Consider the following 27,094-nt stretch of genomic DNA (forward strand, 5'->3'; position numbering starts at 1 on the left):
CAATTAGTGCAAAAAAAAACAAATAATTGTTTAAAAAAATACATCAAATAATTTTTTTAAAAACTATTATTTTTTTATACTAATTGATTTGTATCATTATTCTGTACATAAAAGTATTACGGTACGATTATCAAAAACTAACTTTATGAGATAATTAATTTTTTATATCAAAAGATGTCAGATTATGAAATATAAAATAACTTAAAAAATACTTAATAAAAAATACTTTATTATAGTGTTTTGGAAAGGTCTCGATGTCAGCTACAAGAATACTAAATAAAAAATGGGGGTTTCTATTTAAGATTTTAAAGTTGACCTTTACATGACCTTCAAATAATTTTCCAAGGTCAAATCATTGTCACCATCTAATGGCCCCCTTGAAGCCACACAACTTTTGTTTGAAACATTTTGCGATTTAACGCAGTGTTTCTGAGATATTTGAGTGGGTCCTTTAAAATGGGACACCCTGTACTTCTCTAAACTTTCTGAGAAATGTCTCTAATGATTAATACAGATTGTCTGAAATTTCTCTCGGACACCCAGATCTGAAAATTCAGATTAAAATGTATCTAAAGTTTTAGATAATTTTGCAGACACAATGTCTGAATTTTCGAACATCTCTCAATTTTCGGACACACTTCAATTTTCAGACTCTTCTGAACTGTAAAAAAAAAAGAACCACTCTGATCATTAAGACAGATTGTCTGAAATTTCTCTCGGACACCCAGATCTGAAAATTCAGACAAAAATGTGCATGAATTTTTAGAAAATTTTTTGAACATCAGCACTTTCTAGAATCGTGGAAATGAGTCACTCGAATCCGCTATATTTTGAGATCTTGGGATAAAGCGTTACCAAATCTTTATCAAACACTCGAGAGAAGTAGACTGTTCGGCGCTTCCTGATTCGAGCGAGATACACCGGTAATTTTTCAAACTCCTTTTCTCTTCTTTTTGTACGCCCTACCATTGTACTGTATAAATATCATTTTTATCAAGACCGCGCAACAATCGTTCCTGATAAATTGTCGCAATTTTCGCGATTGACATATCTTCAGAGAGCCGATGAATACTTCACTCTGATCGCGGTTAAATCGCGCGAGAGCGAAGAGGAGGAGGAGGAGGAGAAGAAGAAGGGAGGAGGTGGAGGGGAGAAGATGCCGTGGCGAAAAATGGCGGAAGGAAAGACGTGGTTTGGGGGGGGGGGAAGTAACATAAAATCTATCCAGAGAGTAGCTGGCGGAGAAATGCGAATTGGGGACGGTGAGAATGTAAGTTTACACGACGTCACGGCGCGGGTCTTAAGCCGGGCTTCGCGAATCACATATTTCGCGGGCCGCCGAGGAGTGGGGGCAGAGGGGACGAGGGGACGGCGGTAGCTTTTGTGCGACGCGGGAATCGCGCTTGCCGCCACGCCGGTGAATAGGATTTTCGCCGACAATACCACGACGACTCTTATAACGATGACGACGATGACGACGATGACGACGAAACGGGGCGAAACTCGATATCGTTCGCAAGTCACTGCGCGCGCGAAGGAGAATTTCTGCGAAGAATACATGCCTCATTCATCGCGCGCGCACGCGCGCGCACTCTCTCTCTCTCTCTCTCTCTCTCATACGTGAGCACGCCGGTAACGATATTGACGCCAATCTTGCCTAGCTAACCTCTCGTTATCCCCGCTGATTACACTTGCGATCGCGTTCACGATAACATTACACGTCTTAACAATATCCTGGTTGAGTACGACTTTCGATAATGTGTTAGAATATGGTTTCATCGTTTCGAGGATAATCAATAATTTAAATATAATACCAAGTTGGACATCACGGGTGATTTGAGCTATTTTCAAATTTCTAATATTATCTGAAATTAAGGCGTATACACACGTGCACACTATACGTATACAATCCTCTTTAAATATATAAGTTCAAATATATATGATATGTCTAAGATAATTATTATTAAAATAAAATATATAATTATTAATATATATATAATAATTATTTTAAATGTATATAAGTTTAAGAAAGTGAGATTTGCAACCAATTTCTATTAAAAATTCGATAAATAAATAAATATATATATATATGCACTCTAAAAATGCAACGTACCTTTTTCTTCGTTTAAGATTAATCGAGCCACCTTGTCAACGGTATCGATCGGCATTAGAGATTTCTCGTTGACTCTCAAGAAACATTCGCATTCCTCCCTCTTTCGCCGAAGCTCCTGCCTGTAATGAAAATAAAAAAAAAAAAATAAAAAAACATAAATAAATAAATACAGAGATCCAATGATCGGTCATTCACTCTGCGTCATTCATCTCCGTCGCTCTCCGTTTCTCCGTCTCGTATCACTCATTAGCCGAGTTTAAGCGGAGCTTCTCGCACGAGGCTCTGTATTGTAATTAGCGAAACATTTGCAAGTCATTTGCAACGAATGGTGAGAAGGCGCAAGAGCGTTATGAATATTCCGCTTATGTATCCCGACGCGGCGCTTCGCTGATAGCGCGATACGCACTTCCGGAATAAACACTCGCTCGCCAAAGCCCTCGACGGGAGCTTCAAATTACTATCTTCTCGAGTTTCGCGAAGTACACGCAAATACTACAGAGTTTCGCGACTACCAGAGAGAGAGAGAGAGAGAGAGAGATATCCTCCTTCGGTATACACGAAATACATATTCGGTGTACAGCAATCTATATGATAGAATGTTTGACGTGAGCACTATCCAAAGATCATCGCATATGTATTCAAAGATATACGTGTATTCAAAGATCGATAGACAGGGACTTGAGAGATACCTATATATACCATATGTACGTAATGAATATTCATAATTGAAAAGCTCCGCGGACAATTGTAAATTTTCATCGGATATGCTTTACAAAAAAAAAAAAAAAAAAAAAAATGCTGCCATATTAAAAACAATATTGCATATATATTTTTAAAACACGCTTGAATAATGAGGGAAAAAAAATCTGAATAAAATATAAGAATTTAAAAATATTCATTATATTCTGCGAAAAAAAATGGCGAACGAGCGATTTTTTTTTTTTTTTTTTTTTTGACTTATACTAAATCTTTTCGAAGGGCTCTTCGACGCGAACGCGAGAATTATTGTTGAAGATGACTCGCGAAACTGCAACTCTGCCCGAGATCGTACGCTATTCTCCGCTTCCAAGGATAATTTATTATCTCGATGCCGAGAAAATTATTCCGCTCTTGCGCCAGGGACACACTCTTCCGCTACGAATAACACGACTGCGATAAATATATGCCTATGATAATGACGGTATAAAATATATCCGCTCGATTAAGACTCGATGCTACGAATAATTAATCACTTATCGTTATTTCACGATAATGTGATTTAGTCTTCAGAAGAACGTCGACAAAGAAATAAGATCGGGTGAGTAGATCAAAATCATTGGGTAAATCGGGCGAAATAGAACTTAAAAAAAAATCAATATGTATTATAACATCATTAAAAAAGAAAATATGAACGTGACTTCTCGCTATGAAAAAAAAAAAACAAAAAAAAAACAGACTGGTAGCTGTGCTATTTTATCGCTGGAAATCTATTGTATTTGCTCCACTTTCTTGTCTCCGTTAAAACCTTTTCCCAAATTTTCTCTCTTACAGAAATCTATATTCTTCGTTAAAAAAAGAATTCTCTCCCAATATCCATTCAGTGTTTTAAATCTACAGCACATATACATATTACATGTAATATAAAACGGTACAATAAATATGTTTGACGAATATATATATATATTGATGCAAAATTTTTTTAATCTACGGGAGATGCGGTTTAATAGATTCCGAGAGGGGTTATTTTATTATATTTTTTATTTTTGCTATAAAATTGTTTCTCGCGCGCGCGGGGCGAATGGCGCTGACGAATGGGCACCGATGATATCCGCCCACGGGCGGATCTGGTATCAAATATTATCCATTATTAAACACCGCACACAGAGAGCAACAGGCCCGTAGCAGCGCGTCGTCCGTCAATTTTTCAATATTTTTCTGGCTTGGAACGTCAGAGCGCACCGTCACTCATCCCGCTATTGTAACGACGGTTGTATCGGGATAAATTCGCGCGTACACTTTGCGATACACGGATGCGATACGATACGATACCATTCACTCGCCCGTGCGGATTCCACGGTGTCGCGTGTCGCATTTTACGCATATATCGCTTCTAGTTAATAATTATAGAAAATATTACAATAGAGAGCTACACACGATAGGATATTATCGGATTGCGTATCTCTGTAATCGAGCTCTCGAAATTTTTTCAAATTGAATCCATTTCGAAGTCAGATTAAAAATTAAATGTCATTGCGCGTATTTGTATCGTAAAATAATGAAAAGAATATTACTGGTAGATCTTGCAAACAATTTTCTCTCGAAGAGTTCACTCGTTCGAGTTACAATTTTTCACGGAGAGAGAGAGAGAGAGAGAGAGAGAGAGAGAGAGAGAGAGAGAGAGAGAGAGAGAGAGTCATTGAAATGTCAAAGAAGCGCGCTCGCCGATTTTCCCGGCTCGTCGCAATGACGTAATATCGGCGATGTTCGGGGGGGGGGGGGGGGCTAAATAACGCCGATATATGCCGACGATTTCGGGCGGTATCTATTGTCGGCAAATAAACCGGGGAGAATTTTTTTTTTTTTTTTTTTTTTTGCATCGCTCGTAGGAAAGAACGGACCGGCGAGGCGCCGGTGTTACATTTTCGCGATTTTTGCGACCGCCGCAGAATCGCCCCTTCACCCCTCCTCCCTCCTCCTCCACTCACCCCCTTCGACGATTGTCAAATCTCGACGATGGAGGAGAAACAGCGTAGTTCTGTTATTCCTATAAATTGAATTCGGCGCACGTTAAATATTATCGGTTATTAAAAGCGTCGTTCTTTGCACATATATGTGTGTGTGTGTGTGTATGCGTGTGCGCGCGCTCAATCTGTCGATATTTTTCTGCTTCATGAACACTCACTTTGGGAATTTCTGTCTCTCTCTCTCTCTCTCTCTCTCTCTCTCTCTCTCTTTCTCTTTCTGTCTCTTCATCGTCTCCCACCTCTGTCAACCGTCCTGCTTTGCCTGGGTTAATTCCAAGCGGGATTACTCGGTAGGGAAGGTCGGCGGTGTCGGTTTTCAGATCATAGCCATGCAATATATAGGATCGAGAGCGACATATCGATCGATGTGGACGAGAGCGGAATAATAATTTGCACTGTTATTGCGAATCTATCGGATGAAATCAAACCGGGTCCGGCGCGCGCGTTCGTCCTCTTGTTCCCTCTTTCCCCGCATCACTGTGTCCTCTGATACTGGAAGCCTGTCTCTGTCTCCCTCTTTCTCTCTTCATCTTTCTCATCGGCTCCTCCTGTTCATTATCGCCACCCTATTCGCTCTTTCGGTCCGACTGCCCTCTCCTTCTGCTCTCCTCCTTCCACCACCCGTTCTTTTGAGGGCAGAGTAAATGCTTTTATTGATTCCTTCTCTCTCTTCTTCTCCCACTCTCTCTCTCTCTCTCTCTCCCTCTTTCCTCGTCTTTTTTTCCGCGCTTCTCTCGCAACGTACACACGTTAGGCGCGCACGCTTTGTTCGATGGATGAGTGGAGCAGCTACGAATTATGCGAATGACAACTGGCAATCGATTGGAACTCATCACGTCTTCACTTTGGCGACACCCATCTTGTTGACGCTCCGAAAGACGCTTCGCTTGACCGATAGAAAAATAGTCTCGACCGTATATTTGCGTCACCGTAATGGCATCCTCAAAACAACCGCAAGCGAGAGACAATTTCGCATAATCTCGTGCGACGTATTCGACTTCGTTCAATATCCTGATCAAACTATAATATAAATATCATTGTCCTTTTTTGTTAAAATTTAAATAAATCTTTAAAGAAATTTTTCCTCTGACAATGAGATTATTCCATTAGAAATTTGTAATTGAAACGTGTAAATTGTCGCGTGTAATTTTTATTTATAATATCCATCGTGTAATTTACATTTCATATTCACGTAAAGATAGTTTGACATTTTTTACGTAAAAAATTAATAAATAATTGATAAATGCCGTAAATAATTTTATATAGATATAGTTTTGATATTATTCTTGAAAAATCTATCGGAAAAAGGCAAGGTTGCCTATCAAAACTCTGAGCAATCCTGGGTTGACGTGAAGGGTGTACAAGGGTGTACGGTTTACTTGACGAACTTTTTTATCGATAACATTGCCAGCGGGCATTTTAAATAATCCTTGTGGACGCGGATATTAAATTTCTTACCGTGGTTCGCGGTGAGCGTGGCAGTCTGTTTAAACGGTACACTTTGTCCGCATGAACCGGAATTGCCGTAGTATTATATATATTATATATACAGGGTGGCCCCGAACGTTCCAGCCAGACTTTGAGATCTTATAGGAAATTTAATTCTGAACAAAAAATTTCCTATAAATATGGCTCGAAAAATGCTTCCTTAAGAAGTTATCGCTCAGAAATCTCTGATGCAAGGGAAGAGGAAAAGGTGAAAAGAGAATGAAATAAAAAGAAAATAAAACTTAATAAATTTCTTGAAAAAAAACGATAAAAATAAAAAATAAAAATCTTTTTCTTTTATGAACATAAAATAAATTTTTTTAAACTAAAATAGCACGTAATAGTAGAAAATGAATAATGACGTGAAAAAACTAACTGTTCTCAAAATGCCCCACTCTCCCTAGCTGCAATACACTTTAGGCATCGAGTAATGATCGATCTAGTCGCTTTACGGATTTCCTCCTGATTCAATTTTAATCGATCTAACAATAAGTAATAAAAGCAGTTTTTGTACCTGTTTGAAACTGGTTATATCAAAATCTATGGAACGTACAACAATCATTTTGATCTCATTTGAAAGATAATTTAATTTTCTACAACTTTTGTTTCGGTACTTTTTGTTAAAAGACGCACATTTTCCATGATATTTGGAAAAATGTGTAAAATAATCACGATTTCAGAGATTTTTGAGCGATAACTTCTTAAGAAAGCATTTCTCGATCCATGTTTATAGGAAATTTTTTATTCAGAATTAAATGTCCTATAAGATCTCAAAGTCTGGCTGGAACGTTCGGGGCCACCCTGTATATATATGTATATATCGTGTGGTCTCGCGGCCGGTTTAAACTCTAATCGCGAGCTTCGTAAGAAACCCTTAAGGCTAATTGAGGTGACCTTTTTCGACCGCGGCATTATATTACGGTTTGAAAGTCGCAGCTGCCATCGATTTCTCGATATCGATCATTGAAAACTAGTTTCCTTGTGGTTTTGGAGGAAAAAAAAAAGATACAAATTACGCGAAGCAGATATTTGTACGGAGAAAAACGATGGAAAATTTTCATCGAAAAACGAGCACGAGCATCAGGGGCTATCAGCGTGAGGGAGATCACCTAATTAAAGCCGTGATCGAAGACCGTTTAAATTTTCAATTGATCCTTTTACGAGTTTCGTCATTAGCGAATTTTGAGGAGCATAAACGTATTAAAAATATTAACAGACGCTCTCAAAAAAAAAAAAAAAAAAGCCAGAATGAATTAAATTTGAATTTTAATGCGTCGCGACATCAGACATCGTTCTGAAGGGAGCAATATTCTCGCAAGATTAATCGACGACACTGATAGTACTGTTGCTCTTCCTTATCACAATATTAAATGTCGCTGGAGGTGAATAGTCATTTTCTCGCTCCTTCGCATTTCGTTTCTTATATGTATAAGCAGTGTTCGAACAGTTCACTCTATAACTCGAATTAAATTATTTATCTCTACAATTACTTTACATCTATTTTACTACAACTATCAATTAATCGAAATATCCATATAAAATGAATATATTTTATTAATATATTTATAATTTTATGAATATACAGGGTGTCCTAGACCACCCGTACACCCCTCTTCTTTCAAAAAACTAACCATTTTAGAGAAAAACGTTTTCAATAAAAATTGTATGGTTTTGAGGGGAACATAAGATGGTGTCATTGATTTGACCTTGGATGGCATCGTTAAGATCAAGTCAAGGACACCTTTAATTTCTTAAACGGAACTCCCTATTTTTTATTGCATATTCTCATAGCTTATGTCGAGAGCTTTCCAAAATACTATAATAAAGTATTTTTTCATTAAGTACTTTTTGAGTTATTTTGTATTTTAATCTGACATATTTTGATATAAAAAATTAAATATCTCGTAAAATATTTAATTTTCGATAATCTTACCGTAATACTTTTATATACAGAATAATGAGACAAATCAATTAGTATAAAAAAAAATTGTTTTTAAGAAAATTATTTGCAATGTATTTTTTTAAACAATTACGTTTTTTTTTTACGCTAATTGATTTGTCTCATTATTCTGTACATAAAAGTGTTACGGTAAGATTATTGAAAACTAAATATTTTACGAAATATTTTATTTTTTATATCAAAATATGTCAAATTAAAATATAAGATAACTTAAAAAGTATTTAATGAAAAAATACTTTATTATAGTGTTTTGGAAAGCTCTCGAGATAAGCTACAAAAATATGTAATGAAAAGTAGGAGGTTCCATTTAAAAAATTAAAGGTGTCCTTGACTTGACCTTAACGATGCCATCCAAGGTCAAACCAATGACACCATCTTATGTTCCCCTCCAAACCATACAATTTTTCTTCGAAACTCTTTTGTTTTTCTCTAATATGCTTAGTTTTTGAAAGAAAAGGGGTGTACGGGTGGTGTAGGACACCCTGTATTTTATCAATACGAAATGAAAATATTTTCATCTACATTCTTAAAAATAGTCTTATCTGTGCAAAGTACGACAAAAGTTATGATATAACCGTAAAGCAACATGATTCTTGATGAAAAAAAATATGAGAGAGACGAAAATTGCAGAATAGAATATTTTCATAAGAAATTATGTCTCCAAAGAAGAGGGTTCCAAGATTCTGTGTACACATTCATTTAGATAAGTGAGATACGCCGGTAGGAGGAGATTGGGAGAATGAGCCATCTTCTTGAGAATACCCCTTCGCATCTGTATGGATAATGAGGGCAGGACCGGCATTGTAATCGCGAGATTAAGAGAGGACGTTGCTCATTCACCCTGCGTGCATGTCTGATTCCGAGCCCCTCTCTTTATCTGATATAGAGAACATATTCATCTCTCGTGTATACACGCGAGATAAGACGGGGATCAGATTAAATATGTCGCGATGAAAGCGCATATTCGATTATAACGCACGAGGATATATTTCTATTTATCTCGGGGAATTTTATCTAATAATATAGTTGAAACTAAACATGGCCTCTACAAAAAGAAAAACACTTGAATATACAGGGTGATTTTAAATAAGCGCGAAAAATTTTAGGAGATGATTCTTTGTCGAAAATTAAGGGGAGTCTTTCATGTAAATATATAATCCCTCCGTGAAGACTCCTCCAAAAGGGAAGGTGAAAACTAGATTTATATTTTTTTCTCTCAAATTTTAGACAAGTTAAAAAAAATGAAATTTGATGGAATTTTTGCCTTTTTTATTCAAAAATTCAATTTCTCATAATTCAAAACCTATGTCGTTTAGCATTTTTTTTTTTTTGGAAACTTGATTTTACGAAAAAAATAAAAGAAATAAAAAAGTTTCTAAAGGAATTAAGCTTTCTAAGACATATTTTTAAATGATCAGATTCTGGCTTATTAAAAAGTTTTAATATAAAATTGAATAGGGGTTGCTAATTTCATCTCCTTATAACGATACCGCAAGATTAAAAAAATATTAATGAGCATCCTTTTTACTAGTGGAAAATGTTTATCAAATTTCATTTTTTTAACCTGTCCAGAATTTGAGAAAAAAGAATAAGAACCTAATTTTCTTCCAAAGGAAAATTTTCCTCTTTGGAGGAAAATTAGGGTTTTATTTTTTTTCTCAAATTCTGGATAAGTTAAAAAAATGAAATTTTGGTGAACATTTTCCACTAATATGTAACTTCTTAGGAAGAGATATACAAGTATATCTTTATACGAAAGACCCTCCCCCCCCCCCTAATTTTCGACAAAAAATCATCTCCTAAAATTTTCGCACTTATTTAGAATCACTTTATTAATCTCTGATGTCTCTTTCGAAATAGGCTGGTAAAAACAAATCCTTAACAATAATAGCGCTATATTATTATCTGTCAAATTTTGTGTGCGACAGAAATGATCTCATCGGATTATAAATTATGAAACGAATTCAAAGTCGAAAAAATTTCTCTCATTATATATATTTCTCCTCTCTCTCTCTCTCTCTCTCTCTCTCTCTCTCTCTCTCTCTCTCTCTCTCGACGTTAAATAATATCGCTTGATCGATTTCCCGGTACATTTGTACAAATTGCCTGTTCGAGAGAGAACATTATTTGCGTCGGATCGCTCGATGTCGGTATCAATGTCGAAACATAGTCCGCAAAAATAATCCAGCCTGGGGCCAGGTAGCGTTTGTACAATAGCATGCGACGTTTCTCTTTCCAGCTCGGATAGAAATATGGTCGATCCGGCAGCTATTTTCTCTGCGGTCCGGCTACATCGACGGGAGGAGGCATAGCCATCGGCCACCTCTCCGGATTTTCTCCCGCTTTTCGCAAACGTATCTGCCTTCCCCCCCTCTCTCTCTCTCTCTCTCTCTTCTCCCACCACCCTCGCCGCGATACGATACGAAGATCTACGAAAAGCGCGCGCGCGCGCACCGTTAATTACAACGTATCCGATTATTCTTCGTTACGCGGATGATATATCGGCCGACCGATTCCCATTTTATTATATTCGCGTCGAATGCACGATGGGCGAGTGTAATCCCCTCCGCTATATAACAATTAATATAATAATACTAATGCCGCAACGAATGGGCGCGAAAACGAGGAGCGACCTCTCGCGCGCGGAGACGCGTGAAATGTCACGTGGTATGCGAAAAGACTCATGGCACCGATTCCTGGATACAGCTCCTCGATATAACAGCTGTAGTAGTGAAACTCGTAAATGAATTCGAAGAAATCGAATTTTTTTTTTTTTTTAATTCTCTAAAATTGCCCTGATCTTCCGGGTATTTTTTGCTCAAAATTCCAAGTAATAGAAAGAATATAATAAAATTTTAAAAGATCTTTTTTCGATGTATTTTCTAAAATAAGTTTTTTCATTGTATGCTCTTTTAATGCGAAATTCTAATGACTAAAAATTACAATAAAGAATGTATACTACATATATTCAATATTTTAACAAAATATTGAATATAAAGGGTGTTCCAAGTCAGATCAATGAAACTTGAGAGTCTAGGAAATTGACAGACTATAGGAAAATTGAATTTGGAACAAAAAAGTTCTTAGAAATATAGGTTCCGGAAACGCGTAAATGAATTCGAAGAAATCTTACCGGAGTGTCTAAACGAATTTTTTTTTTTTTAATTCCCTAAAATTGCCCTGATCTTCCAGGTATTTTTTGCTCAAAATTCCAAGTAATAGAAAGAATATAATAAAATTTTAAAACATCTTTTTTCGATGTATTTTCTAAAATAAGTTTTTTCATTGTATGCTTTTTTAATGCGAAATTCTAATGACTAAAAATTACAATAAAGAATGTATACTACATATATTCAATATTTTAACAAAATATTGAATATAAAGGGTGTTCCAGGTCAGATCAATGAAACTTGAGAGTCTAGGAAATTGATAGACTCTAGGAAATTGAATTTGGAATAAAAAAGTTCCTAGAAACATAGGTTCCGGAAACGCTTCGTTAAAAAGTTATAGCTAATAAACTCTATATAAGTATAATTAATTATGATCGAAATTTAATAAGAACATTTTTATGTTTGCATTTGCAATATTTACACTACGAATGTAGTGTTTACACAAAGACCATCGAAAGATGGTTTTTTTTCCAAGTTTCTGCTTCTTTCGTTGTTTTCACCTTATTTTCTTTTGAACGTTTTATCAGAATTAAATGACATTGGTGTAATTTAGTTTGTTATTTAATTATCCATTAAATTTATTTCGTTACTTTTTTTCCAATGAATAAAGGGTTTTAAAGTTATTTTTAAAAATCATCAAAAAAACATTTTTCGAAGTTTATTAGCTGTCACTTTTTAACGAAGCCGTTTTCGGACTTACGTTTATAGGAACTTTTTTGTTCCAAATTCAATTTTCTATAAGACCCCAAAGTTTCATTAACCTGACCTGGAACACCCTGTATATAAAGAGATACAGTATATAACAGAGACGGATTACATATTTATAATATATCCTTGACACACATAATTCACTTGAATTATGACCGACCGCTTACAATGTAAGAGCAAAATTGTCGAAGAATTTTTTAAAAAAATTCCCCGAGTCCGGATAAAATTCCGGATGAGAATTGCCTGATGTCTCCAGGTACAAAAGAAATCCCTGATAATTTCAAGTTTCCCATGTTTTTCCAGGGGTGGTCGGACATCCCGCTTACGTTTTTGTTTTTTCATTTTGGCGAAAAATTTTTAGGATCCTCCCTTTCTTTATCCACATTATTTCGTATCCATATCCTGTGAATTTGGATGGAAACCGAAGCGGCGTAACCGCGAACTTGTTAATTGCGGGGGCGGGGGGGGGGGGAGGGGAGTTGTCTGATCAACGGATATAATGTCGAGTCATTGGGATGCACACGGCGATGCTAGACGGCAGTCTAGCCGCGTCGGCGACGTCGAAACAAGACCACTTCACAGTCGTGACTAAGCAAAGCAGGAGAATCGAGGTGGGAGTTACGTCGATTACTTCATTAATTAGCTTGGCCAAAGGTGCCCTCTCTCTCTCTCTCTCTCTCTCTCTCTCTCTCTCTCTCTCTCTCTCTCTCTACGCTCGAATTCCCATCGACGGCCAATCCACTCCCGTGAGATTGCGCCGACGCCCATAGAGCTTCCGCTTTTTGGAAACGCGACGCGTCACCTTGCCACGTGGGGATCTTCTTGTTGGGGATAGATTTTGGAGAGAATGTTTTGCGATTGCCCGGTGGCATATCGATTTTTTTCCCCGTGATCGTTCACGTGAGTGCACTCAGTTCAATACATAGCCTTATGATATAAATTAACATATTTAATTTATATAAAATCATATTTTTATTCTTTTTTCGTTCAAAAAGTCTTACGTCGAGCAAACGAATGACGTCTAATGAATTCCCATCCCTCGATTTAAATCCCTCGTTAAAAGAGACACTCTAATCCTTCAAAAATGTCTCTCCTTCTCTTTCTTAAAATATCGTCCTTTAAATATCTTCTCAACGTGCTTTCTCGCGCGCCTTCGATTGCGAAAAGTAATCTCTAAGATTAATAAAAATCGCCATTGTGTCGCTCTATCTCTCGGCGACACGGATCGCGATTCGCAAGATTTCAGACATTTAAAGCTTTCGCGGCAGGATTACCCGATGTTTAAGGGTCAAACGCTGGGTGGAGGGGTGGGGGTGGGGAGGGGTGGGGGGGAGGGGGAGGAGCCAAGTTTCACCCTGGTAGCATTAATTCAACACGACTATCTTGGATAGTCCGCGACGCGGCGTACGAGCGTTTTTTTTTTTTTTTTTTTTTTATTCTTGTGAATTCCCCGAGCAATAAATCTAATGCGTTTTTACGCTTTAGCTAGCCCGCTTAATAAATTGTATCCCCGTAACGACGACGAGAATCTTTCCGTCATCTCGAGCACGGAGACTCTTCGTCTCATCTCTTCCTCCATTCGCTCCCTCTTTATTTCGATAATTAAATCTCTTTTCCGCATTGTCCGCGATCAAAGCCCGAGGCCCGTTTCTCTCGCCCCCCCCCCTCTCTCTCTCTCTCTTTCTTTATCGAAGGAATAATAAAATACCGGAGGGGGAACTTTTAATTTATATAATTTACGAAAAAAAATCAAGAGACTATTATTTGATAAAATAATGACATCCGTACGTGATTATCCATTTGACAATATATAATTGCGAATAATTGCATATACATTAATCCCGTACAAATATCTTTAGCAATAGATTTCTCGTTACAAAAATATATATATATATATATATGTATATATATATATGGTTTTTGAGATATTTGCCTGAGGAGATTAAAATGGGACACCCTGTATATATATATATGTATATATATATATATATATATATATATATATATATATATATATACAGGGTGTCCCATTTTAATCTCCTCAGGCAAATATCTCAAAAACCAAGCCCGAAAGAGAAAAATGTTTCAGACAAAAGTTGTTTGGTTTCAAGGGGGCCATAAGATGGTGACAATGATTTGACCTTGGAAAATCATTTGAAGGTCATGTGAAGGTCAACTTTAAAATCTTAAATGGAAACCCCCATTTTTTATTTAGTATTCTTATAGCTGACATCGAGAGCTTTCCAAAACACTTATTTTTTATAAAATTTTGAATTTTTTGAGAAATGTCTATAAACGCTGTAACTTTCGGAAAATTTGAGATATCGAATTAAATTTTTTTACATGTATAATCTATAACGATTATATAAAAATAAAAAAGTGTGTAAATTAGAAAATAGCATATTGCTTTCTTAGCCTAACCTAGCCTTAACCTTAATAGGATATTGCTTTCTTAGCCTAACCTAGCCTTAACCTAACCTTTTTATTTCGTTCACAAAGCTTCCTCTATGAAAAAGCAAAAATCGAAAGAACCGCATGCTTAAAACAGCTTAAAGCTTTGTAAAATAAAATGATGAGCAAGCAATGTGCAAGTTTCTAATTTTCACACATCTCTGCTTTAAACAATATAAACGTAAAAAATATCTCTTTTCCAAAATTTTGACAGCTCTCTAGTACTATTGTACAGCCAAGACCATCCTTAACATGACGGACAAAATTTCGCGGATGCGAAACATTCCTTCAGATTTTCCCGCGTGTATGTTTATCCCGATAATCGTGTCGTGTCACACCCATCGTGTCGCTTATCCTACGAACATCGCCGTAATCTGGATCAAAACCCTTGCATGAACCGTGCCCTCAGACCGGGCTCGAGGAGCAATTCTTCTTGCCGAAGTGACGAGCGAACGTACGAGATTCTCTCGCTCGGCTCGTCTTCTCGCCCCTTCTCTCCCCTCTCCTCTCTTCCCCTGATCGTGTTCAACATCTGCCTCTTTTTCTCCGAGCGAGAGAACTCGGGTCCGTTCAGGAATCTCGAGGAGAAAACCAGGTTCATTGCGACCGGTGGCTCGTATCCACGATTTATCCAGTCGCGGATTGCCTCCGCGAGAAGATCGGGGGCCGATCTAATTTCGCACGACTCCGACGAGAAAGCTCAGAGAGGGATGAGAGGAATGGAGGGGGGGGGTAGGTGAGGAGGAAGGAGCGGGGAGCTTCCATCTCCAGCTGATGGCTCGATCTCGTATCTGGTCAATCTCTATCCTTCTCTTCTAGATAGGAGAGTGCGAGTTGCGTCCGGCAAATTTCTCAACCGTTGAGCGTGAAAAACGCGAAGGGAGAAATCTAGGAATTTCTCCTCGAGTATTTTTTCTTCAACAACGATCGCGTTTTTCTTTTCCCCCCCGATTTTATTCGTTTCAAGAATCGCGCTTAATTCGATCGTATCAATCTGATTATTTCTTTCTCTTCTCTTCAATTTATCAATCGTTTGACAATTTAAACGCAAATAATATACAATACGATACATAACTTTGGATACACTTGACGTTTCAATTGTGAATGATTGCAAGGATATTTTTGAAAAATTCAAAGACGTGTCGCATCGTTGATCGTACATTTGTATCTCACTTTGACGAGAAGAGAGAACGCATTATCTTACGTATCACTTGGCTCGATTTAAAATTCGACGCGGCGCATTTTGTTCATTTCCGTTTTAACTTTCACCTCCTCCCACTTGCGGCTCTTAACTATGGGCATTCTATGGATAAAAACGAGCGAGGCATAAAAATGGCTATAAAATGATATTTGTCACGGGTCCGTGGAATCCTGCCTTCGCTTTCCCTCTGCCTTTGTTCTCGCGAAATATCTCCCTCGCAATTACACTCGCATAAAACACAATGACTATTACCTCGTGATAAAGCAAAACGTGTTTCCCCGACGTGTCATCCCTGCAAAACATTATTTTGCAATGTGACCGAGCGATGCGGCGGCGCGTCCCTTCCCTTCGCAAAATATCATTTATTTTGTTTACGGGAGCGATTCGCGTAAAAATCCGCATATTTTGCGGCAGAGGAAAAGCGAGAGCGAAAGAGATAGATAGATAGATAGATAGAGAGAGAGAGAGAGAGAGAGAGAGAGAGAGAGAGAGAGAGAGAGAGAGAGAGAGAGAGAGAGACAGAGACAGAGAGACAGAGAGAGAGAGAGGATAGAACACATCGTTTCACAACCAGACATTGCAATCTCTCCGTGAGAATAACCCCATAATTTCTATCGTTACATAGTATATTATATGCATTCTCTCTCCATATATTGCATTTTTTATTCATATAAATTTTTAATTCATATATATATATATATATATATATATATATATATATATCTTTATACATATAAATAAATTAATATAAATGGATATATATATAAATTTATTATAACAAATAATTTATTTATTTATTATAATAAATAAATAATATATTAATATAAAATATAAAACAAATTATACATATAAAAATGTATGCGTATAAATAAATTAATATAAATAAATATATATATTATAAAATACATATATATACAGGGTGTCCTATTTTAAAAAACCCACTCAAATATCTCAAAAACACTGCGTTAAATCGAAAAATGTTGTGTGGCTTCAAGGGGGCCATAAGATGGTGACAATGATTTGACCTTGGAAAATCATTTGAAGGTCATGTGAAGGTCAACTTTAAAATCTTAAATAGAAACCCCCATTTTTTATTTCGTATTCTTGTAGCTGACATCGAGAGCTTTCCTAAACACTATAATAAAGTATTTTTTTACTAAGTACAAATTATTTGTTTTCATTAAAACAAATAATTGTTTAAAAAAATACATTGTAAATAATTTTCTTAAAAACAATTTTTTTTTAATTACTAATTGATTTATCTCATTATTCTGTACATAGAAGTATTACGGTAAGATTATCAAAAACTAAATATTTTACGAGATAATTAATTTTTTATATCAAAGTATGTCAGATTAAAATATAAAATAACTCAAAAAGTACTTAATAAAAAATAGTTTATTATAGTGTTTTGGAAGGCTCTCGAGGCAAGCTACAAGAATACTAAATAAAAAATGAGGGTTTCTATTTAAGATTCTAAAGTTGACCTTCACATGACCTTCAAATGATTTTCCAAGGTCAAATCATTGTCACCATCTTATGGCCCCCTTGAAGCCACACAACTTTTGTTTGAAACATTTTTCGATTTAACTCAGCGTTTCTGAGATATTTGAGTGGGTCCTTTAAAATGGGACGCCCTGTATATATATATATATATATATATATATATATATATATATATATATATATTTTTTTTTTTTTCCAAGGGAAGATGCGATTGGACATAATCGGTTTCGATAATATTCAATCACTGATGTGCATGCCAGCTTTCTAATGATTCAACCGAGCGTTTGAGAATTCCGAGTATCCGTCGATAATTGTAATAATTATACAATAATTAGAACGTACCTCCATATACTAGCGAAACGCATAACGCCGTTTGCAATACGGGACGGATACCTAGTGGATCGGTAAAATCTATTCCGCGTAATCCGTCATGTCTGCATTTATCCGTCATTAATTCAGTTGCGATTTTAATTGACAGAATAGCTACCCCGCTCTCGGTTTGCATATTGTTTATATTATCGCGCGATTCCGCACAACATCCATTGACCATCGACCACGTGACGAGCGCGGCTTACCCGTCTCTATGTGAATGACGCAATGATAACTATGCTTGTCTGTATCGATAAGCCGAGGAATGCATATCGTTAAAGCAAAACTGAAATTTCGGAAACTCCGCCAGATACAATCGAATTATAACGTAATCGTGCAGAAATAATATATGAAAAATACAAAACTTCTTTTCAAGCCTTAAAGAACCTTTCGGATATTTCACAGTATCTATATCTATCGTTTTACTTAATCGTTCTTATTAATCAAAAAAATTTCCCCTCCACCTAAATAATATTTAAAGCCTTAATAATATTTAAAAGCTTTATGTTATCCTTCGATAATACCCGATTAAAATTTATTATTCTTCTGTTATTTAAATTTTTAAAGATTTTTTTATTAAAAGATCGCGTTGTGTAAGGTTAATATGAAAAGACTCCGAGAATGTTAAAAAGAAATTCCTTCTGGGTAAAAAAAAAAAAGTTTGCTAAATTATTTAGAAAAGATAACGAACTTTCTTCTTTTTCATTATTTTTTTTATAGGTATTAGCATATATTATTAATCTCGCTGATTTTTATCCAAAGTAGAGAAAATTATCCTCGTTGTTATTTGGCCGTGGGGAATTTTATGATATTCTCCTCTGGTGTAATAATGGCGGTTTAACCCGCAACAGCGCCTCGAACGCGCATCACGTACGGGGTGTTGCAAATATTTAGTACGTGACAGCTAATCAGCTGATTCGTATCTTTTCCCGATTCGAGATACAACATGAAGATGATGAGTTAAGGATGTTTTGGCTGTATAATAGTAACAAAAAAACTGTCAAAATTAAAAAAAAAAACATGTTTATATTGTTTGAAAGATCAAATAAATAAATCCGGAAAAATAAGAAGAATTAAAGTATCACAAAATAATATGGTTTTTAACGTCTTTGTAAAAGAGTTTACGACAAAAACTGTTGATCGTGAATATCCCCTGAAATCAACTGTAAGGAAAAAAAAAAAAAAAAAAAAAAAAAACACGAAAGAGAGAGAATATTTTTATATAATTTTTAATAAATAACTTTTAAACGAGTAATTTAAATGAAGCACAAATATTTATTAGAGTTTTCTTAATATATGTGAACATTTTTATTTCGTTGACAATGTTTTTTTTCCTTGTCAAATTTGTCAATAAGTGCTACAATACCCGAATTACCATAAGAATCAATACTAACTTTAAACTTAAATAATTTCCAAACCATTAAGAGAATTATGAGAAATTTTCATTGCTTTTATCAATGTTTTCATATATGACACATACATCCTTAAAAGATTGCCCGCGTTCATGTTGCTCAAAATAAAATCTATTTAATTCAAATTAATCCTGTTTCACCGAAAGAGATGGCGCGAGACTCGTTAAGTTTCACCTCCTCCTTATCGTGGAAAATCTCACGTTAAACGTGCAGTGTTCCTCGCGTAACAAATGTCAATATAACTCTCATGCTTACGATCGTTTGTCATTCTTGAAAATTCGAATAGCAAGTAGTTTGTTAACGCATGGGAGATTACGAGTTTTACGATCTTAGTCAATCCGTGCGATTTTCGAAAGTCTCAAATCTCATCTTATCAGGCCCAGTGTATCGAAACGAGCAAAACTTAAAAAAAAAAAAAAAAATCACGATTAAATCTTCCTTCGCTACTAATTTAAAGTAACTCGCCTTTCGATCGAGCCAGCCCGATCTCAAAAGCGCCGCATTAAATGTTTATTGTTCATCTACTCAAAGGAACGCTCATGTAGCCGTACGGCTGGTTTCACGAGGTTAACCCTAGCGGCTGTTACCGCAGAGAGAGAGAGAGAGAGAATAGACTAAAACCGGAGTCTAGTTTCGTTCGCCGTCGACGTCCCGGTAAGTGCCCATCCCTTCTGAATATTTTAGGAAGTATACCCTCTCTTTGCCCCTTCCACCCCCTTCCCTTTCCCCCACCCCGCTATGTTATATCGGGGCTCGAAGCTGTCGGTGGACCTGGACGGGCGTACGCCCGGGCTCATACATATCCGCGATTAAATTCATCGAATGTATGCGGAAAACTCGCGAAAATTATAGATAACAGCCGGAAGCGGCCGCCGTGAGAGCGAAAGAGCGCGTATCGTAAATCCCGTATGAAAAAAAAAATAATAATAATAATAATCGCGATCTGTTTGTGAAATTTGACGGGATCGCAAAACCGACTTCGGGAATTAGCGAGCTTCTTTCTGAGAAGAAGCGGCGTCGTTTATAACTTCATTGTCAGCCTGAGAAAACGGGCAGATATTATTTTAATTTAGAATCGAATTTCTTGAACCAGGCTGTCTATTCAAATCATGTAAACAAATTCCCTGATCTCTTCCAAGTATTCTCATTCAAAATTCCAAGTGAAGAGAATATCTCAGATAGGTTTCTTCATTGTATGCTTTTTCTAAAGTTTTTCACTTCTGCAAAGGAAAAAAACATAAAGCGTCTGAAGTTTTAAATGTCAGATTTGCAAATGTACTGAAAAAGAAAGCTGAATAGTTTTCGTAAGATCAATATCTCTCATTTGCATAACATTTTCGTCCTCTTTATAATTAAAATTTACAATAAAAAGTATTTATTGCTCATTTAATATTTCGTTGAAACATTTAATATATAAACAGAGAGATAGATACATATGTTCGTTATATATTTTAAACACATAATTTACAACTTGTCTTCTTACCCCCTATGTATACGAGCAAAATTATCGAAAAGAGAATTTAAAAAAAAAAAAAAAAAAAAATTCCCGAATCCCAATAAAATTTCACGAGAACACCCTGATTTCTTTTTTTCAGATACAAGAGAAATTTTTGAGAACATTCCAAGTTTCCCATATTTTTTCATCTCGTTGAAGCATTTTGAAAATAATTTTGTAGCCATGATTTCAACGTCTCCTTTATTATTACCAGGGTTGGGGACGTTACTCTATAAAAGTAACGCGTTACCGTTACCGTTACTTGGAAAGTAACGATTCGTCACTTTTTCGTTGTTTTTTTTTTTTGTAATGCTAAAATAAGCTATTAGATTATAAAATTATTTGATAATCAATATTAAATGTAATAATCTATGTTACAATAAAAAACTCTAAATTAGTCTCTATATAGCAAGCGTTTTTTTTATATTAAACTTGTTTAATGATTCTAATTTTTTATGTTAATATCTTTACATTTTAATACACTTATCTTTATAGGAATTTAAATTGTAATTTACAAATTTCAATTTTGTCGAAAATTTTTATCAAACATTGTTTTTAAATATTGATAAGAGAAATATCGATATTATTAAGAGTATATTCCAATATTCGCTATCAGTGTTGTAAAATCTATAAATTACGTAACTATAGATTTTCAGTACTGGCAGTGACTATCAGAATGCAGCCTATGATAGAAGGCTACAAAATATTTTTCAAAAAATACATCTATTGAATAGATATAAGTTAATAAAGAATCAAAAAATAACGATAAAGGTAAGGGCTAATTCGTTACCGTTACTATAAAAATGTAACGACGTTACCGTTACCGTTACAAACAGAAAAAAGTAACGATCGAAAAAAAGTAACTGTAACGGTAACGACGTTACAAGTAACGCGTTACTTCCCAACCCTGATTATTACTATGCGCAGACGACCTGTTTTAGCACTCGCAAAATTGAGGTTTCATACAGATACGAATACTTACATCGATTTATCCGGCAAATCGTACTCGGCGGCCAATCGCAGATCCTCCAACGCGAAATGGTGCTCCTTGAGAGCCATAAAGATCTCGGCTCTCCCCAAGAGCGCCAGGGGCAATGACATGCCCTGATCGACCGTCTTGCTCTTATCTGAAACATATGTCGTCGATATCGTGTTATTTGGGAAAATATTGCTATCCGGCCTCGAGCTCTCTCTCTCTCTCTCTCTCTCTCTCTCTCTCTCTCTCTCTCTTTTTGTACATCGATTACCGTCGAGCGAACAATTTATCGACACAAAGCCAATGAAGCCATGAAAATGCGGAAGTCTTTCGACCGATTGATGCATGTTGGCAGGATGCGAGAACAGAAGCAGAAGTTGAGCGAACTATTTATTCTAGTCGTGCATCTGGCGCGGTGCCTACGATCGAGACTCGCCAAACATATATTTTAGAAATCTGTGTAATTTATAGAAATTTTAATTTTAGAAAAGATGCAACGTAAATATATCGTTAAATATCGTTGCTTTGATATATTTAAATTAATTAATAATTAACAATTGAATTAAGCAATTAACAATTAAATCAAGTATAAATGTATATAGTATTTATATATCATATTATATTGTAATAAATAATAATTATATATACAGCGTGTCCCATTTTAAAGAACTCACTCAAATATCTTAGAAACACTGCGTTAAATCGAAAAATGTTTCAAACAAAAGTTGTGTGCCTTCAAAGGTGCAATAAGATGGTGATAATGATTTGACGTTGGAAAATCATTTGAAGGTCATGCGAAGGTCAACTTTAAAATCTTAAACGGAAACCCCCATTTTTTATTTAGTATTCTTGTAGCTGACATCGAGAGCTTTCCAAAACACTTTAATAAAGTATTTTTTCATTAAGTACTTTTTGAGTTATTTTATATTTTATAATCTGACAGATTTTGATATAAAAAATAAAATATTTCGTAAAATATTCAGTTTTCGATAATTTTACCGTAATACTACTATGTACAGAATAATGAGACAAATTAATTAGTGCCAAAAAAAAAACAAATAATTGTTTAAAAAAATACATTGTAAATAATTTTCTTAAAAACAATTTTTTTTTAATTACTAATTGATTTATCTCATTAGTCTGTACATAGAAGTATTACAGTAAGATTATCGAAAACTAAATATTTTACGAGATATTTAATTTTTTATATCAAAGTATGTCAGATTAAAATATAAAATAACTCAAAAAGTGCTTAATAAAAAATAGTTTATTATAGTGTTTTGGAAGGCTCTCGAGGCAAGCTACAAGAATACTAAATAAAAAATGGGGGTTTCTATTTAAGATTTTAAAGTTGACCTTCACATGACCTTCAAATGATTTTCCAAAGTCAAATAATTGTCACCATCTTATGGCCCTCTTGAAGCCACACAACTTTTGTTTGAAACATTTTTCGATTTAACGCAGTGTTTCTGAGATATTTGAGTGGGTCCTTTAAAATGGGACACCCTGTGTATATATATATACATGATAATTAAATGCATTGCGTTCTAATTAGCTCGTACAAAACTATATATAGTTTCACTAATCGTTTGCTAACAATTCGTCCAAATAATTACTTTTAATCTACACAATAAGACGCCAATTATTCCGAGTAATAAAATATGTTATTCGCATAATTTCATTGATCCAGAACACTCATTTTAATTTAAAAAAAAAAAAAAAAAAATCCTGATGTTTACACGTTCGGATATCGATCATCGGAGACAATCGCTACTCGGATAATTGGCGTTCCATTGGCATTTGTGAGCGACACCTGGTTGAGGTGCACGCAGAACGGCCTGACTGAACAGCAGGAGAGCCTTGTCGTATTGGCCGATGGCGGCTAGCTGGTATCCCTCGAGTCGTCTGCGTTTAGAAATAACGGCGTCCTTGTCCCTGTAAAGGGGCTTAACCCTCGAGAGCGTGTCGACCACGACGTCCCGTATCTTCGCGTCCGCAAAGATCGCCCTCACCCGACTCGCGTCGTCCTCGATTCGGCCGAATATCTCGGATGTCCAGGTCGCTCCCGCGCTCCGTATCACGGACACACTGAAATCGTGGAAGAAGCCCCTCTTGCCGGAGCGCAGGGTCTCCGACGAGCAGAGAGTTCTGTAAAATTCATCGCGATCCTGCATCCCGGGACGCCCGGCAAGACGCTCGCGCGTTTCCACCCCCCCGACGACGCAGCCGCCACCCCTATGCCTGCCCCACTTCTTGCCCCTTCACTTCGAGCTCCGTTAACGAGATCCTCTGTCTATGTACGCGAGCGAATCGCCTTTGGACGACACGGGATCCGTCCGTTTTTATATTAAGAAATATTCTCTTCTCTCTCTCTCTCTCTCTCTCTCTCTCTCTCTCTCCCTTTTGTGTATTTCGCTTTATTTAAGCGCAGAATTATTTCCCGTTACTTTTGCCTTCTTTAATCTGTCCTCTTGCATTTATACACGTGTTGAAAGAAAAACTCATCTTCCAAAGATTCTTATGTTAATTTTCATCTCCCGCTCTTACTCAGTAGATATTCACTCACAGTCTTCTTAATATTCTTAGCTAATTATATTTTGATCGAATCTTCTCTCGCATATTTTTACTTGCGTAAGAGAGAGTTAGAGAGAGAGAGAGAGGGATCTGAAATATACTATTTCTCCCAATTTCCGTATGTACGCTATAAGTGTACCGACGACTAAAAGTTTACCTCTTTACTCCCAAGGTGTCGCATCGTCGTGGCGCGTCCCCCTCTACCGGCCCTTTTGAATATTACAGGAGCAAGTGTTTCGTGTATTTTGTATCCGTCGAACACGCAAGACCTCGTTTCGGGAAACTCGCCGGGATTGAGAAGAGAACGGGGGGAGGGGGGGGGGGGAGGGGTCTCCGCGACGCAAATTTACCGGGCTCACCGAGACCGGAATATCAAGGAGTCGCTTGAAAATATTTCGTCGTCGGGGAAAATTTCGCGTTAAAAATCCGCCCAACAATTTCGCACACTTTTCGTCGACCCTTTCTTCCCCCCGTATACCGTATTATAGTCCGAAAAGAAGATGTTCCACCAGTACTGAATCATAAAAAGCATAAAAGTGATCCGGAGATGATCCCTGCTACCCTCGTTTCGAGAATCAAACGGACTCTGTTGGCCCGTGAGAGAAATGGCCACTCTCGGGAATCCCCTATCAGAGGCGAGACCCGAATTTAAGAAGCCTCTCCCGTCAGACGGGTGGAGTCTATCTATCGCTAATTAAAACGCCATGTATGAATATATTGTACGCTCTTTTCGACTTCTCTGCTTATGTAGTTATTTTTTTTTTTTTTTTTTTTCACATTCACTTCACCTCACAAAATACATTGATATCGGCTACGATCCCTGCTTGAAATAATTTAATATCGTCTAGTCGTTTTAAATAACGTTTATCCGTTTTTCAATAATCACACGACAATCTCTATTTTCGCCTTTTATGTAAACATTTCGCCAATACTCCCTTCTCGAATCGGCGATTTCTTTCGAATTCTCCCCGTCGTCGATTCGCAGTTTCGAAGCACTATTGTCGGGCCGATAGACACACCCCAAGTACATATACGAAATGACTGAAACGGATTAACGGGGGGGGGGGGGGCGGGCTGTCACTCCTCGACGAGTAAAACTTTAAAGATCCTCTCTCATTCACCGCGGAAGACCGGCAGTACCCGGGGATCCTCTTCACGCCTCTCTCGCGCCGGCTCGATGCTTTATGAAGGGGTTTACTTTATAGACACGAACGAGGTATTAGAACGAAAGACCGGTATTAGACTCAAGGCGCCGTCAGAATGCGGACGAATTGGTGGGGCGAATATATATAGGGAGAGAGACGAGGATAGAATGTGCTTGAGAAGGGAACCTTGTCTCTCTCTCTCTCTCTCTCTCTCTCTCTCTCTCTCTCTCTCTCTCTCTCCCTCCTTCTCTAGAAGCTAGAGAAATAATTTTAGACACGATCTATTCCGGTCCTAAACGAGGCTCTCTCTCTCTCTCTCTCTCTCTCTCTCTCTCTCTCATTGCAGAGTCCTCTGATATCGTCGATTCGCAAGCGTCGAGTAATCGCAAACGCCGCGAAAATTTCTCACCGATAACGGCATTCTCGATCCCACTTTGTGCGACCCCTTCCCCCCGTCTTCCCAACCTTCCCCCCCCCCCCCTCCGTCGGAACGTGTTCCTCGTGGTCTTACCTTGTCTCTCGAGTCGACGCGAAAATCCTCCCCCCAATCCCCCGATATCGGCGCTGGTTCACTGCCGTTCTACCATCACGCAGAGCCCCAATTATAGTCGAAAAAATTTATCGTCTAACGTCCTTTATCCCCTCCACCTCCCCCCCCCCGCCCCCTCTGCCGCCCATCAATCCCGATATCACTCTCTCTCTCTCTCTTTACTTTCTTCTCGCTCGAAGATACCTAGATTCGAGTAACTCGTAAATCGATCTATAGCCGGTGTAATAAAGTCGTACAGTCATGTTCTCTCTCTTTCTCTCTCTCTCTCTCTCTCTCTCTCTCTCTCGCGAGAGAGAGACGTTTCCGCAGCTTGCGACTTTTTGCCACAATATATGAGGCAAAATCTTCCAGTCTCGTGTGCGCGACTGGACCACGTTTTTATATGTGCACGGTTTTCCCTCGACAGTTTAATGGAGAGGCAGAAGATCCGGCTCTTGATCTCGGCGACAAATTTTAATACTTCGAATCGCGTCGACTAATGTGATTTTAATTACGCGACTCGCCGTTATTTCATTCGCGTTATTTAATTCTAATCGCAATTTCATATCGTTGAGATAAAAAATTAAAAATACAAAATTTATAATAAATATTTATAATAAAGCAATATTGTAATATGCATTTCAGGCAGTGTTCATTCTTAAAATTGTGTTTTTTATATTGAAATATTATTTTTGAAATAAAATTTTATATTAAAATATTAATTTTATATTAATAGAATATTATTTTTAATTTATATTAAAATAAAAAATTTAAATAATACAAAATTTACAATCACAATTTATAATGAAAATGATAATTTGTATAATATTTAAATCGCGTTTATTTCTAATTGTGATTTTATATAATATAATTAAAATAAAGGATTAGAAGATACAAAATTTATAATAAATATAATGAAATGATATTGTATAATGTGTCAAGTTGAAATGATATAATGCTAAATTGGAATGATATTTATATAATGCTAATTGAAACATATTCTGTGCGATAAATCAAAATGTCCATTTGCAATAAAATTTTTTCCTTACACACCATGCAGTCTTGGACATCGATCAATTAAATCTTTAATCGATTAATCAATTCAATATTTAATTGTGCCATTTCAATTGCGATTAAATTTAATTGCGACTAATCTTTCAATTGCAGGTTGCTATTAAATTTAATTGCGATTAACCTTTTAATTGCAGCTAAAGTTACTTGCAATTAAACTGTGTTTCCATTACTATTTCAACTACTCTCTTTCCTCGTTTGCC

The 27,094-nt window shown here is 36.6% G+C and overlaps 2 protein-coding genes across 2 annotated transcripts in view; one reads left to right on the forward strand and one right to left on the reverse strand.

The window, feature by feature from the left end:
* Window positions 1-1,614: 1,614 nt before the first annotated feature.
* LOC138934339 (uncharacterized) lies at window positions 1,615-23,778 on the reverse strand. Its single transcript, XM_070297963.1, has 4 exons — window positions 23,386-23,778; window positions 21,579-21,723; window positions 2,114-2,232; window positions 1,615-1,865 (listed from the first exon to the last, which is right to left on the reverse strand). Exons 1-4 carry the CDS (start codon window positions 23,744-23,746, stop codon window positions 1,615-1,617), a joined length of 876 nt encoding a protein of 291 aa, XP_070154064.1. The 5' UTR covers window positions 23,747-23,778.
* Window positions 3,392-27,094, forward strand: part of LOC138933905 (growth factor receptor-bound protein 14) — a 375,103-nt gene continuing 351,400 nt past the window's right edge. The window contains exon 1 of the mRNA XM_070297102.1: window positions 3,392-3,410. The gene's annotated coding sequence lies outside the window, so the exon portion shown is untranslated. The remainder of the gene's footprint in view (window positions 3,411-27,094) is intronic.

The sequence above is a fragment of the Polyergus mexicanus genome, unplaced genomic scaffold, assembly GCF_030449975.1.
Source record: "Polyergus mexicanus isolate NDT 795.1 unplaced genomic scaffold, iyPolMexi1.0 SCAF_6, whole genome shotgun sequence".
NCBI classification, from domain to species: domain Eukaryota; kingdom Metazoa; phylum Arthropoda; class Insecta; order Hymenoptera; family Formicidae; genus Polyergus; species Polyergus mexicanus.

What these genes read in the sequence shown, in the direction of transcription:
- LOC138934339 (XM_070297963.1), bottom strand. Translation starts at nt 23,746, where the DNA reads ATGCAGGATCGCGATGAATTTTACAGAACTCTCTGCTCGTCGGAGACC. An exon ending in GATTTGCCGGATAAATCGAT is followed by an intron (nt 2,233 to 21,578) that starts GTAAGTATTCGT and finishes TTTTCATTACAG; the next exon opens with GCAGGAGCTTCGGCGAAAGA. An exon ending in AATCTTAAACGAAGAAAAAG is followed by an intron (nt 1,866 to 2,113) that starts GTACGTTGCATT and finishes CCTTAATTTCAG; the next exon opens with ATAATATTAGAAATTTGAAA.